The sequence below is a fragment of the Oreochromis aureus genome, linkage group 3 (genome assembly GCF_013358895.1).
Source record: "Oreochromis aureus strain Israel breed Guangdong linkage group 3, ZZ_aureus, whole genome shotgun sequence".
Taxonomy (NCBI): domain Eukaryota; kingdom Metazoa; phylum Chordata; class Actinopteri; order Cichliformes; family Cichlidae; genus Oreochromis; species Oreochromis aureus.
The window spans coordinates 132,344,064-132,357,401 of NC_052944.1; the positions used below are offsets into that span (position 1 = coordinate 132,344,064).

Sequence of the window (13,338 nt, forward strand, 5' to 3'; positions counted from 1 at the left end):
CATGTATTGACCCATGTGCCTGTTCATCTTAGCCGATATGATGCCTGACAGGAGCTTCCATGTAGTACTGAGGCAGGTTATTGGTCGGTAGTTGGATGGGACCGGTCCCTCCTTGGGGATCAGGACCGTCCGACCTTGATTAGCCATTCCGGGTGTCTCTCGTTAACTAGCAGCTGGTTCATTTGTGCTGCCAGACGCTCGTGGAGTGCAGTCAGCTTCTTCAGCCAGTAGGCGTGAACCATGTCGGGCCCTGGTGCTGTCCAACTCTTCATACTGGAGACCCTTTCTTGGATGTCTGCCACTGTGATGGTTACTGGACCCTGTTCAGGAGGTCGCTATGGTCTGCCCTCAGATCCACTAGCCACTGAGCATTGCCGTTATGGGTTGCGTCCTTCTCCCATATGCTCTTCCAGTATTGCTCCGTCTCCAGCCTTGGTGGTGCTGTTCTGTTATTGTTCCTTGCCACATATTTATCTGTCTCGCTCATGTCTGCGGTAGGCTCACTTTAGCATAGGGGTCTAGCCTTGGGACCCTTACTGGATACAGACGCCCCAGGCAGGAATCGAACTTATGATCTTCTATATATATATATATATATATATATATATATATATATATATATATATATATATATATATATATATATATATATATATATATATATATATATATATATATATATATATATATATATATATATATATATATATATATGCGCATGCAGAGACACACATGTTAATGTGATCTCTGGTCTCCACTCAGAGACACAGGTCTCCAAGTGTCCAGCATTCAGACGGCTACCTGAGGACACTCATGTGAGAGAAAATCTGCTCACACAGATATGTAGAGCCAAATACTGTCAATAAGGCCTCTGCAATGTTCTGAAGACAGTTAAACTTGTCAGGTAGTGATGTCCAGCAGGTGACAATGCAAGCTCCATGAACACGCACAGCTGTGGATTCCAGCTGCTTCGATGTTATATGTATGATTTCTGTACATTTTACGTCAGATAAAAACTTTGGTTGTAAGCTTCAGATAATTATTTAATAACAGCCAGACATTTTAAATGAGAATAAGAAAGAAAAGTATTTCTTTGTGTCCCCCTCTCCCTGTTAAGGCCCTACCTGGCCGCCTGGCAAAACTTTGCTAGACCCGCCCCTGCACAGCTACCAGCTGTCAGCTACTTAGAAAAGGATCCTGGTGTTATTTGTCTCTCAGAAACAGTTCATAACTTCCCTTCAACTCATCCATGTCACCTAAAAGGTAAACCTGTTTCTCCATCACCTGTTCAGCTCTGATGATTCAGTAAGGACATCTCCTGGTTTCATCTGCATGTTTCCTTCTCACCAGATAACCAAACCGATATCATGACCAGCAGCTTTACAGCTGTGACTCCAGCAAACATCAGCTGATACTAGAAATTAATATTAAATAAATTCTAACAACAGATGATCAAGCTTAAACGTGCTGCTGTTGTTTAGTTTCATGATTGAAGTAGAAACAGGAGAGAATGAGAGAAGAAGAGGCTGCTGTGCAGCTGATCAAGCTTAAACGTGCTGCTTTTGTTTAGCGCAACATCTGCTGGTTTCTTGTTTCTGGCGCAAAGTGGCGATAAATAAACAAGAGAGAAAAGACAATCAGCTGATCATTGATCGTTTCATGATTGAAGTAGCAACAGGAGAGGGAGGGGGAGAGAATGAGAGAAGAAGAGGCAGCTGTGCAGCGTAAACATAGAATAACTCCAGCTTTGTGTCTTTTTTTTTTTTTTCCATTCTAGCTGAAGTCCGGGACAAACTGTGTTCCTTTTCACCTCAATACGAAACGCGTAATATTTTCTCTGAATGAGGGACGATTCCGTCTTTTATTATTACAGATGGCAGCAAAGTTTGAATGGAGCTCTCTGTCTGTGCTGATTTGTCGCCCTCTGGAGGTCAAAACACAAACTGCATGATGTCACTGTAACCACAGTGACAGGAAGTGTTTTAAAATGGCTGAAACACTGAAATGATGCTCAGACGTGTTAAAACGCTGCTGCTGTGCTACATTTGTCATTTCCTGCTTTCACTACCATCCATGTCAAAGCTCTGAAGTCTTCTTATCACTTTAATGCAGTAAAACAGGAGCTGAAAGTGTGACATTTATTTACTGTCATCACAAACACACACAGCTGGATTAGCACCCAGACAAAGGGCTGACAAGATGAAAATCATTTGATTATTATTATTATTATATATCCTGTTTATGTGGCTGCACTTTTCTATCTGTCAGTGCTGAAGCAGACTTCACTGATCACATGACTCTGAGGGATGTTTCCAGCACCTCGCTGAATCTGAGCCATGAAGATTTAAGGCAGCTCTGAAGGCAAAGCAGGTCTGAGCCTGTGTTAGCAAGCTGTACCTAATAAAGTGGCAGCAAGGACTCAGTCAGTATTGATAAGAGCCAGCAGGGGGCAGCACAGAGAGGTGAGGTGCTGTCAGAGAAGCAGGCTGACATCAGACTGGTCATATTCCATCATCTATACCTGAAATAATAAACAGGCACGCAGCCAGAGGTTCAGCTCTCTGTTTTGCTGCAGGGTCTCTTTGTTCTTCACATATGAGTGTCGAGCAAAGTGTAAATCCTGAGGCTGAGTGGTGTACAAGCACACACATTTCTAAGCAGGGCAAAGCTATCAGCACAAACAAGAAGTGAGGAAAAATCCAGGCAGCCAGCCTGTGTCTGTCCAACCAGTCAGAGAGCTCTTTACATGCCAAGTGTGGCTAATTTGCATTGCAGCAGGATTTTTGAAATAAAGTTGCTAATCCAGCTGCTAATCCCTGAGCTAATCTGTGATCAACAGGAAAGGGATTGAAATGAGGAGTGGATTTGCCATTTTAAAAAAACATTTTAAAAACCAGTTTTTTTAACATGGAATTCAAAAATGAATTTACAAATGCCAAATTTATTCTACAATTCATTATTTAAGCACAGAATTCTTTATTTTGATGCACATGGTCCTCCATAAATTTCATATATACAATATTGTTTTTAATGAGCAGCTTCAGGTTTTCATCCTGTTCTTCTTCACTTAGACGACATCATCTTCACATTTTAATGCTTTACAATAACAAAAGATCAGAAACAATTACCGAGTCTGTAGGCGTGAAAATATAGATGTACAACTTGTAGACTTGTATTACTTCTATGTTTGGAACGTGACACACAGTTCAGAGTCTGAGTTAGAAAGTTGTGGCTCATAACTTATTGTTCTACCCAAGTACGGATCTAAAACCCCAACATAAAGCAATAAAAGATCAAAATATTGCATAATACATAATGTACATAAATAATCTATATACTTCATGTCAATGATCTGTGTGTGTGCTGGTTGAAGGTCTGACATCAGTATCACGTCACCTGTGAGCAGCGAGCAGAGAACAGGTGAGTCTGTTTATTCCACAGATGTTAGCAGATTATGATCAGATTATGAGCTGGAACTAAATGATGATTCAAGTCCATTCATCATAAATTTGAGCCTCAAATATAGAAAAATTACTTTTATCATTTCATCTTCATCTTTACACTAAAATGTCCACAAACATGTCTAACACGAGCAGCATTTATCATCATCTGAAAGCTTCAGGTGAGTGTGTCATCATGCTGTTGTCGATGGTGCAGGCGTACTGCTCCTGAAGATACTTCCTGTCAAATTTCTTTACAGTAGAGCGATCTCTGAGACAACCAGAGAAGTGAAGAGTGGCTTTAAACCTGGAGGAGAGGAGCACCAGGGACAGAGCCAAGGTCACCACAGAGAACGGGACAGTTTCATATTCCTGTCCTGGGAGGATGAACGGGATGACGATGCGGTTCCTTCCTGGTGGGCCGTGTTTAGCTGAGAGAGACTCAAAGCTTTTCCACACTCCATCATCATCATCATCTGGTGAAAGGGGGCTAACCGTGATGTTTGGGACCATCTGTGCTCCAGCTTTCTTCAGTGAGTTCCAGTGATCTGGCAGGTTCACAGGTCGATGTTTGTCATCAGGAATGGTACAGCCTTCTTTCCTACAGGAAAAAACTCTGTGCTGAGGCCTCAGTTTTCCTGTAGCGACACTGTACGCTAAACCAGAACTGACACAGTTCCAGGGAGAATAGAGGAGCACATCAGTGATGGTGGGCAGAGGCAGGTAACAGCTGGCTGGGATCATGAAGTCTCTGATTAAACTATGAGCCACAAAGGTGATGTGAACATCATCGCTGTGGTTCTTCTTCTCCTCCTCATCAATGTGTTTCTTCAGGAAGTCAAACATGTCTGTGAGTTTGCTGAAGGCGTCAGATTCTGAGTTTTTTCTCAGCCACTGCAGGACGACTTCATCTGTGCAGCTTGTCATTGCCAGCTTTGTCAGTCTTTGCCTTTCATCACAGCTGCTCAGATTGTCTGCTCTGTAGCGTGTAAATACACGTAACCTCTGAAACAATTTGCTGAAACAGGAATTATAGAAAAAACAGTTTAAGCACAGCAAATATTTAATCTGTCCACAGATGGATCCTGAAACAAAACACAGAGAAAATCTTCTCGTTTCATTTCACTCCTTGCTTCCAGACTTACTTCAGTTCCTCGTTTCTGTCCATCTCCTCAGAGGAAGTTTGACTGTCTTTAACGTTGTCCTTCAGGTGCTTCCTGTGGTCAGTAATCGACAGCATGTGGGTCAGATCTCAGGTACATAAATACAGACTCTTGGCTTATCTTCGGTATTTTGAAAAGCTTGCAGTAAAAATGATCAGAGTTCAGTTAAAGATTATTTCGTTGCTGTTATTTGTCTGATTTAAACCTGAATAAAATCCTAACAACAGCTAGCCTCTGTTTGTATTCATGCTTCACGCTTGGTTGGTTAAAAACTGTTATTGACATTTATACCATAATGTACGAATGTTCAGTTATGGACCAGCCTGCTCATCATGTGGACAAACCAAGGGCGTAGATTTGGCATGGACGGAAGGGACATGTCCCCACCAATATCCAGCGATTATTGAATTGTCCCCACCAATAATTTGATCTCTTCGAGTAAAGAAAAACAAAACCGATAGCAAGAAACAAAAAGATCTGTCAACGTCTCAATCACCTAGCGGTGCACAAAGAGTTAAATTACGTTCTCTACTGGAGTTCTACGTCATGTGACAAATATGGCCAATGTGATTGGCTGTGCCTTTCAGAGAGCTCGGTTTAGTTTTAGCAGCAGCAAGCCTGCGCTGCGATGACCTGCAAGGAGGAGAGGAGGACGGCAGCAAAAAGGAAGAACCTGGTTATAAGAAAGTATTTTTCAAAGAAACCTGTCAGTCACTTAAAGTCAAGTTCACTCATAAAATGTGTCCGTCATAATAACGTTACAGGCTATGCTAGGTCATACATGCCAACACTCATGATTTTTCCGAGAGAATCCCAAATTTCAGTGCCCCTCCCGAAAATCTTCCGGAGCCTCCATTCTCCCCAAGTTCTCCCATTTTCCACCCGGACAACAAAATTGAAAAACCATATCCCAGATTGGCCCAGCCAATTCCAGTTTCCAACAATAGCTGCTATTACTGGAGCTACTTAGTTTTAATATTACTCTTATTATTCTTTCTGGGTCGTAAAATAAACTTTTGACATATTTTCAGGCAAAAATGTAGCTGTGTAAACTTCAAATATCTGAGCCGACGAGAACAGCAAACTCCCGGCACATCGTTTTCAAACCGCCGCGGTCTTTCGCTACAGTTACTTAAATAACTTAAACATGTTATTGTTTGGCCTTTTTAAGTGTTTTATTTGTTCGTGAGTAAATCGGTTTGGCCCACATCAGTCTAAAATTGTATGTAACCATGAATAATGTGTTGCCATGTCCACCAGGAGTGACTGGACAGTATCGATGTAAAACCAATATGCCAGCAGTTTATCTCAGTTAATGAGAGGAGAAGGCATGTGTTTGGCTGCTTCACATAGTGGACATTGAGTTATTGTGTGGGGCATGTAGTCCATATCTGTTGCTGTAACAGTAGTTCATGTTTAGAATAAAAAATCCCAGCTCACTGATTTGATCGGGGCAACAGTGCCTAAAATGTTGCATAATTTTGCTGAGAGATCTTTTACTTTGTGGTAATCTTAGATGAGTAGTTTTGTATCAGAGATGTTGGTGTACTATGACTGAAGTAATGTTGTTAAGTCCTTAAAGTCATATTCTTTTATTGTCACGACTATATTTGAAGCTATTTTTATTTTTGTATGATACCTGATTTATATGGAATATGGCTGAAGTAAACTAAAGTCTAAAATCATTAGTCAGTCATTTGTTTAATAGTAATTTAACATTATATAATTCACATATAAAACTATGAATTGTGATTTTAAGTGGTTTAAAAGCATGTAGAATAGCATAGGTAGACAAGTATATTTCTCCTCTTTTTATTAAGAAGCAAAGACAAAATGAAAAAAAAAAAAAACAGGGCAGGGTTCGGTGGTTGAATCATCCGTCCCCACCAATGCCAACACCAAATCTATACCCTTGGGACAAACTAACAAAAGAACATTTCAGAAAGACAAAAACGTCCGCTTACCTGCTCCAGAACGTCCACTCTGACCCTGTGCAGCCTGTGGAATAGAACAGAATAGACCTTTAGTCGTGGCACGCCACCGTGCTGCAGGTCTCTGATTGGCTGACTAAACAAGTTGTATGGTATGAAAGTACCTGGACAGACGCCAAATGAAAGTAAAACCTGAGCGGGGATTCCCCAAATGTAAAAACAAAAGTAAAAACATGACTCAGAGTTTCAGTACAAAGAGCCCAGTGGTCACATTCATGAACACGAAGTCAGGCCTCTACACCAACGTGACCGTATGGATCTGCTTCTGCCCATCACTGGTGGATTTAATAACCCTTCCCACAGCCAAAGGTGTCAGTGGCTCCAACTTCGGGGCCCACACCTTTCTGATGAACCCACACCTGTTTGCTTCATCTTATTTCTGTTTCATGTGGTTCTTTGTTTTCTGCTTTGGCTGTGAGAAACAGATTTTTTGTTATAAAAACATTACATACAGCTGTTGCTATAAGTTTGTTTACAGCAACCACTGCTCTCTCCCACAGCGTGTCTGTGCCCTGTCTTCCTCACCCAACCACCAGCTGGTCACAGCAGATGGCCCCGCCCCTCCCTGAGCCTGGTTCTGCAGGAGGTTTCTTCCTGTTAAAAGGGAGTTTTTCCTTCCCACTGTCGCCAAAGTGCTTGCTCATAGGGGGTCATATGATTGTTGGGTTTTTCTCTGTATGTATTACTGTAGGGTCTACCTTACAGTTAAAGCACCTGTTGTGATTTGATGCTGTAGAAATAAAATTAAATTACATCTTTATTCTTTTTTTTCTTTAATATTATTAAAAAAATTCAAACAAAGATGACGCAGTCAGCCATGTTCTCCATGTCCTGTTTTATTAGGAGCAATAAAAAAAAGCGGAGGCGTTACCCTGAAGCCTGACCTTTGAATTCATGTATTCTGTCATGGTCCTGGGTTGGTGACCCGGTGTTTTTGGTTTTTGTACTTTTACTTGTGACATTGTTATGTATTATGACTGTTGTGTTTTGGTTTCCTAGGGTTTAGTTTGTGCTCCCTCTGTTTGGTGTCATCCCTGCTGTGTATCCCCTCTAGTGTAGTCAAGTCTCTGAGTCTGTGTCTTTGTGTGTGTATGTTTTTCCTCTTTTACTTTGAAGGTCCGTGTTCACTTTACGTTTCCTGTCCCATCATGTCTGATTACTCCCAGCTGTGCCCTCCTTCTTTGTCTCATTCCCTCGTTATCCTTCTGTGTATTTAAACCTTGTGTCTGCCTCTGTTAGTTGCTGGTTCGTCAGCGTATCTCCCTCTGTCGTCTCTGGGTTTCTCCATGTCTCACTGCATCTCCGTGTGTGTCTCTAGGTTTTAGGTTTGTTTTCTATGCTTAGTTTTCCCAGTTTAGGTTTTACTCAGTTCTGCTTTACGCCACTCTCGCCTTTGATGTTTGAGCACGTTCCTTCAATAAAGCTCCCTCATTCAGTAATGTCTGCATCCTGGGTCCTTTATTAATTTACACACTGCTTGTCGTGCAATCTGTGACAGGAACAGCTGTAAATGATTTGCAGGTCTGTGTGTCTGCTTCATGAGCCAAAAACCTTTGTGTGTTTTTGGTTCATAGCACCTCTGTGAGCAGCCACAGCTCAGGTTGATGTTCGAGTCACGTCAGGACACAGAGGTCATGACCTATTACCAACAACAGAAATCACTGGAGCTAAAACCTGAGTCAGTTCTCTAACCTGGAACAGCAGGCAGAGCCACTTTCTTACCTGAGCACATTTTCATTTATGTCACGTGTCTGTGAGACTTTGGAGCATAAAACAGATTTTAATCACCTGATTTACTGAAAGCAAGAAGTTTTCATGTGGTGATGTGTTCTTACATAATGCTTCTTTGCTGATATGTAAGCATCAGATATGTAAATAAAACCTGGGAGGTTTTATTTAAAACTCAATTTATGCCTGGAGTAGCTCTAATCCTCCTTTAGGAAACAAGCTTAGTACTATTTTATACCTTTACTGCGGAAGCAGATTTCTGTAATCACCATCAATAAAGACTTCAAGGAGATGGTAGTGATGTCAGAGCTGTACTTATTGACCTGATCAATATGGAAGTTTGTTGGGAAGCATTCATGTAACAGAGTGTTTTGCAGGTTACCTCTGTGGTGGCCATCTTGTTTTCCCAGTAAAAAGGTGGCCTGCCTCAATTGCAGCTCTTTTATAGGCCAGTCTGAATTGAGAAGGCGTGGTCTTTAGAGTATTTAAAGGGAGCAGGAAATGGATTGGGGGCCATTTTGCGAAGTTGCTATCTGTATATGCATGATATTGGCATGAGATAATAAAGCAATTACTTCAGTTAAGACAGTGTGAAGTCTAATGTTTCCCTCACCGCATCTCTCGGCGTAACATGTTTCTTTGATTTGATCAGTTTTTAAAAGTGGTTGTTTCTCTGTTGTCGGCTTCGCTATCTGTATTCACAGCTCACCCATGGACCAACAGAACGTCCAAGCCATCATGCAGTGGCTGTAACCCACCAGCCTTAAACAAATGCAGGCTTTCTTAGGTTTCAATCATTTCTATTGGCACTTCTGGGAGCAAAAGATCCTTTTCTCATCTGGACCATCTGAACTTAATACAACACATTTTCAGTGAAATCTGATCCTGATTCACATCAGAATGAAGAACTTTAAGTACATTAAGAACTGGTTTCTAACATTTATTACAGATCTAACTGATCACTGACTGATAGAAACAGAAGAATATTCAGAATCTGACAACACTTTGAGATGTGTGAATAATATATGGATTAAATGCAAATTCTAATACGTCACTTAAAATTGAACAAAATCAGATCGTCTTTATATTTGAAATATATAATATATACTGATACTATCATTATGAATACTAATAATAGTAAATGATGGTGATACCCATATTAAGTGTGTGGTTCAGCTGGAAGTCGTTCTCCTCTCCTGGTTTTCTGTATCACACAGACCACAACAACACAAAGCATCACCTGCAGACCGCTGAGCAGGATCCACCTGACTCTGTAGGAAGTGGAGTAAACCCCAAAGGGCTCTCTGTAGATCAGAATAGTTTTTCTGCTGACAAACAATGAAAAAACTAAGAATAAACACACCAATACTCTCCTGCATCGTCCAGTGAGACATTACAGATTACCAGGCTGTCATTGGAGCAAGTGATTCTGCTTTGATCACATTAACCCCGATTCTTTTGTCCCCATGATAGAACAGAGAAAACCCGACTCATAGTGGTCAAAACATTTTATATTCCTTTTTATTCAATTATCTTCCGGAAAAGAGAGACCCCTACACAGCCCAAACGCCAGTTGCAGGATCTCTGCGCAATAATACACAAGCAGTTATTTTATATCATCAGGGTATTATTTATGACGCCCCCTCATGCGTCAAAGCAGATTCAATACATGCAAGTTACAAAACAACAAATGTTCTGTCAGCAACTTGTGACACAGTCAGAAAAGAACATTCTCTCAGTCTCCACGGCAGGTGCTTCCTGACGTGCACACTATACAGAGGAAACAAAGACATGTTAGAAGTATACTTCCTGACTTATTCTGAGTCATCTGTTACCAAGCAAACTCAAACGCAGCAGGTTGCTGAATACACTCAGGCCTTTGCTCAGCTACTATTTTACTGTAAGATTAACCTTCTAAACTCCACGTCACTTACACTCTGCTTAATTTCACTTTCTGGGTGCAAAAGCATGCTCTGCAGAAGCCTGCAGTTTCCTGTCAAGACTCTTGGCACAGACTGTACTCAGAGTTGGGCCTTTCTTATATAACCCAATATAATCAGCATATAAGCATTTAAGATTATAAATTTAAACTCAACAGTTTAAAGTGGTTATAACTTCACCTGTAATAAAGGCTAATTGGGTGCCGATATGTTTAAACTTCTGAATGCAATATCAGTGTTGTAGATTATATTATTAATGGTAATGATGATGGTTATGAACAGTAGCAGTAAAATAATTTCCCTGATCCCCACAATCACCAGACTTCTCACACTACACAATATTGCCTTCTGTTTGGATCGACTTCATTAACCAGTTGGGAAACATGTCAGTTATTCTCAGTGTTGGGTAAGTTACTTTAAATTAGTAACTTAGTTACATTACTAGTTACTTCTCTAAAAAAGTAACTCAGTTACTTCAAGTTACTCGTTACTTTCAAAGTAACTAGTTACTAGGGAAAGTAACTTTGGTTTTACTCAGAATTCTCTTGTTAATGTGTTGCTTCCGTAACTGGATACCCAGCCACACTGCCAGTCTTCTAGCTTGCTTACTTGCCACAAGTGCACTGTGCCACCTACCAACAGAAAGGAAAAAATAATGTGCACATTTCCACAAGAGAAATCCCACGCCTGGACCGTCGTTGACCGCCGCCATGATTCTAGCCTGCTTTTTACATCCAACACAAAAACTGCAGTCGTGGTGCTTTTGATTGTACTCAGAACTTGGAAATTCTGCCTTCTGAATAGGAAGATGTAGGTAACACCAGGCTGCAGATGAGCTGCATACAGAGCTGGACTAGGACAAAACAATCGTCCCGGGCATTTTGACTAGAGACCGGCCCACCATTATAGGAAAAATCATAAAGCCTTTGAATGAAAACAAACACTGTTGTGACAGTGATGTACACTGTTCTGATGGTATATATGTATCAATCTATCAATTGTTTGTTGTAAGACTCAGATAATTATTTTTTTAAAAGTGAGACATTTTAAATGAGAATAATAAAGAAAAGTATTTCCTTGTGCCCCCCTTTGGTAAATGGTAAATGGACTGGTTCTTATATAGCGCTTTTCTACTCTTCTGAGCACTCAAAGCACTTTACACAACTTGTGCATTCACCCATTCACACCCATTCGCACAAGCACATTTTTCTAAGTGCTTTCTAAGTAACATTCACACACATTCATACTCCGATGGATGCATCGGAGAGCAATTTGGGGTTAGTATCTTGCCCAAGAATATTTGGCATGCAGACTGCAAACTTTCCCTGTTAATGCCCTACACGCAATGTTCCCTCTAAGCTGCGCGCGTGCGCAATTGCGCACTGCTGGCACGGTCTCTGCGCAGAAAAAATCTGCGTTGCGCACAAAAAAAAAATTCTAACCTGAATTGAAACTAGAAAAGTTTGCATTTCCTGCGAAAATGCAGTGTGGATGCTGTAAAGCTGAAGCTGTCAGCTGAAACTAGCTGAAAAAGCTGAAAAGTTGCAGAAATTGTAAAAACTTTGCAGAAGCATAAGAACTTAGCAAAAATGTAATTACTTAGCAGAACTGCAATAACGTAAAGAAAACATAATACTTGGCAGAAATACAATAACATAGCAGAACTTAGCAGCAGAAATTAGAATAAATATTGTAACTTAGCAGAAACAAGATAACTTTTCAGAAATACAGGATTTTAGCAACCATGGTACAAGATTACATAGATACGTTATTTAAACAAAAATACCTAAACATTGCACAAATACTGTGATTTAGGACAAATACTACAACATAGCAGAAATGCTGTAATTCAGCAAATATACTATGCTATGACACAAATAGAAAGAATATGCTCAAATACTATGATTTTGCTCAAATAATATGATTAAGCAATAATACTAAGATTTAGCAGAAATACTGTATTTAGCACAAATACCGAAAAGTAGCAGAAATACTATAATTTAGCATAATAGTAATAACTTGCACAATTACAAATATGGACATGGTAAATGGCCTGTATTTATATAAGCGCTTTTATGGTCCCTAAGGACCCCAAAGCGCTTTACATATCCAATCATTCACCCATTCACACACTGGTGATGGCAAGCTACGTTGTAGCCACAGCCACCCTGGGCGCACTGACAGAGGCGAGGCTGCTGGACACTGGCGCCACCGGGCCCTCTGACCACCACCAGTAGGCACACAATAAGATACACCCATAAAAAGGCTCTCTCTCTCTCTCTCTCTCTGTCACACACACACACACACACACACACACACACACACACACACACACACACACGCAGCAGCAGCAGAAGCAAGTGAACAAATAGGGGCTGTACATACAGTGTTTCCTGTATGTTTCTAGGTAGGTCAAAAAGCCTGGAGCTGCTTAATTTGAATCCACCAATCAGAAAGGCTATGTACTTTTTCCCGCCAAAACAGGTTGTTAAGGTTCAATGTTGAGAGAGGAATCCATAAATAACCACAGATCCAGGCGTGTGCAATTTAGACGGCATTTTAATGAACACATGTGTGAGTTCAACAACCCAATCAGTATTGAACTGTCTTTACCATATTCAGACAACGGTTTTATAGGGTTAAGATAGTACAGCCCCCTTTTCTGTTGCTAGGCAGATTTAAACAAAACATACGTCACTCCAAAACCACAAATGTTCTGTCAACAACCTTTAACATAGTTTTAAAAGAACATAGTCTTCGGGTCGGTGCTTCCCCTCAGCTCGTCTTCGCTGTCGCTTCCCTGTGGGAGATCTGGTGCACTTCCTCTAAGTACTTGGCACAATTCTGCATTTGCAGCAAAACACATCTTCACTTCTTACTTACCAAAATAGATCTATTATGGTGTGCATGTGTGTGTGTGTGTCTGCAGTATATGCTATGTATGTGTCATGACCTCTCCTGCACTCCGGCTCACCTCACAACCCTCGTCCTAGCCAGACATAAGGCCTGTGCTCGTGCACAGCTGAACTATGTGTGACTTCTAAATGTCACACTCAAATGGTGATACTCAAACCAT

At 40.8% G+C, this 13,338-nt stretch overlaps 1 protein-coding gene across 1 annotated transcript; it reads right to left on the minus strand.

Moving 5' to 3' along the window:
- Positions 1 to 2,973: 2,973 nt before the first annotated feature.
- Positions 2,974 to 8,795, minus strand: LOC120438110. The gene is made up of 4 exons (XM_039608551.1): positions 8,705 to 8,795; positions 6,568 to 6,601; positions 4,586 to 4,657; positions 2,974 to 4,458 (listed from the first exon to the last, which is right to left on the minus strand). Exons 3-4 carry the CDS (start codon positions 4,606 to 4,608, stop codon positions 3,606 to 3,608), a joined length of 876 nt encoding a protein of 291 aa, XP_039464485.1. The 5' UTR covers positions 4,609 to 4,657; positions 6,568 to 6,601; positions 8,705 to 8,795; the 3' UTR covers positions 2,974 to 3,605.
- Positions 8,796 to 13,338: the final 4,543 nt, after the last annotated feature.